Source organism: Triticum dicoccoides, chromosome 3B (assembly GCF_002162155.2).
Source record: "Triticum dicoccoides isolate Atlit2015 ecotype Zavitan chromosome 3B, WEW_v2.0, whole genome shotgun sequence".
In the NCBI taxonomy this organism is placed as follows: Eukaryota; Viridiplantae; Streptophyta; class Magnoliopsida; order Poales; family Poaceae; genus Triticum; species Triticum dicoccoides.
The window spans coordinates 478378498-478380364 of NC_041385.1; the positions used below are offsets into that span (position 1 = coordinate 478378498).

Sequence of the window (1867 nt, forward strand, 5' to 3'; positions counted from 1 at the left end):
CATTGAGCAGATTGAAGCACCAAAGCGCGTCAAGGATGTATGAAGGCTTGCCGGTTGCGTGGCTGCTCTCAACAGGTTTATCTCTAAGTCCGCTGAGCGCGCCCTGTCATTTTTCAAAATATTGAAAAAGGCAGGTCCAATGAAATGGACTCCAGAAGCGGAGGCTGCGCTGCAGGAGGATCTGCAGTCGTCGTCGTGATGGTTCGACCTACTTCTTCGATGGTTCGACCTCTCCTGGTTCGATCGATCCCCACGCAAAGAAAAGTTGAGGAGAAACCCCTCGACAAGGAAAAACTGTCACGACCTCCACTTCTCCCACGACCTGCCAGTCTCATCTCTCATCTCCTGATCTCTCTCCCCCGATCCAGAAACACCCCGGCGGCCCCTGTCTCCCGGCTCCTGGGACCACCCGAGCACACTCCCTCTCCACCTTTTCTCCCTACTACCTCCACTAGCACCGCCCCCATCCATGAAACCGCCGTGCATCTATTCTGCGCATCCAGCTACGCGCCGCCGACTAGGGAAGCCGAAAAGAGGAACTGCTGCCACCTCCGATGGTATCCTTCCTCGGCCAGGTAGGAACCTCCATGTGCGGCCTGAGATCTACAATGATGGGTGCATCCGGTGCCTGGGTGTATCAGGCGGCAGGGGGGGCGCCATGGCGCCGAGAACTGGTCCAGCACCATTGTCTCACATAAGGACGGCCTGTCTCTTCCTCCTCCCCGCTCAAATTTTTATGGCAGCTGCCTAGGAGCTTCTTCTTCCTTTATCTTGATTTGTTACTCACACCCCTAGTACAAATCTTCAGTTTTACTCCTATATTTCAATCGACTGATTTTGATTGGTGCTAAGACGAATTTTGTGGCCATGTCCGATGGAAGGCGCGAATATAGGCCTCCTCGGAGGATCGGGTCCGTACGTGTCTCGTCTCCATCAGTCACAACCATGAGTGGACGAGCTGGTGGTAGGAAGCAATGGAGGGGGTGGGCATGGCGGCAAGGTCAGCAGGGAGACCCCATCGCATGCGCCCCAGCGGAAGCAGTAGGGGAAGGTGCCATTGGCGAGACAGGTAAGCCACTCCCCGCTTCTTCCTTTCTTCAGTTTTCATTTTCTCATCCGCGCAGCCTCGCCGGCGATTCAGGCTGGTGGTAGGAAGCAATGGAGGGGGTGGGCATGGCGGCAAGGTCAGCAGGGAGACCCCATCGCATGCGCCCCAGCGGAAGCAGTAGGGGAAGGTGCCATTGGCGAGACAGGTAAGCCACTCCCCGCTTCTTCCTTTCTTCAGTTTTCATTTTCTCATCCGCGCAGCCTCGCCGGCGATTCAGGCGTTCCGTCGAATCCCTGGTTAGCTCCCCACTTCAATGCGCCCTATATGATTCCCCATCGGCTTCCCCCTGCAGGAATTTATTTTATGTGTTATTCGGTTTAGTTCTTGCGCCCCCACATATGATTTGTTTTGGTGATTATATACAGTACTAAACTTTCGATCAACGATGGGACACGAGTTATACTTCAAGGATTCCAGTTTGAGACTTTTGGCTTTATGTGTTTTTTTTGTGTGGAAGTGGGGGTGTCTCGGCGGCATGAGACTGATTTTTTTTGTGTGGATTAACTCCTAATTTGTGTCGGATGTTCTGGTCTGCTAGCCTGGGAGTGGTGCAGTGGATTTGTAGGTAATTTTTTTTCGGGATTCGAGCATCGAGTGCGAAGGGTTCAGTACTTAATTCGTTAGGATTCAGAATCTCAGTATACATTTTTTATGAAGAATTATTCAGTCTTTTCTGGACACACTCTTATGATACTTGTGTTTTTTCATTGATCTTTTCACTTTACAAACCAGTTGATCCTTTTGTTGCTAGCTCTCCTC

The 1867-nt window shown here is 51.8% G+C and overlaps 1 protein-coding gene across 2 annotated transcripts in view; it reads left to right on the forward strand.

Moving 5' to 3' along the window:
- Nucleotides 1–201: 201 nt before the first annotated feature.
- LOC119276634 overlaps nucleotides 202–1867 on the forward strand; it is a 3697-nt gene continuing 2031 nt past the window's right edge. The window contains exons 1-2 of one of the 2 annotated variants that reach the window (XM_037557760.1): nucleotides 202–575; nucleotides 882–1069. In XM_037557760.1, the coding sequence (XP_037413657.1) occupies nucleotides 220–575; nucleotides 882–1069 (544 nt within the window). In that variant the 5' untranslated portion in view covers nucleotides 202–219. Of the gene's footprint in view, nucleotides 1070–1141; nucleotides 1254–1867 lie in introns of both variants that reach the window. The other variant, XR_005136681.1, reaches the window with a different exon arrangement.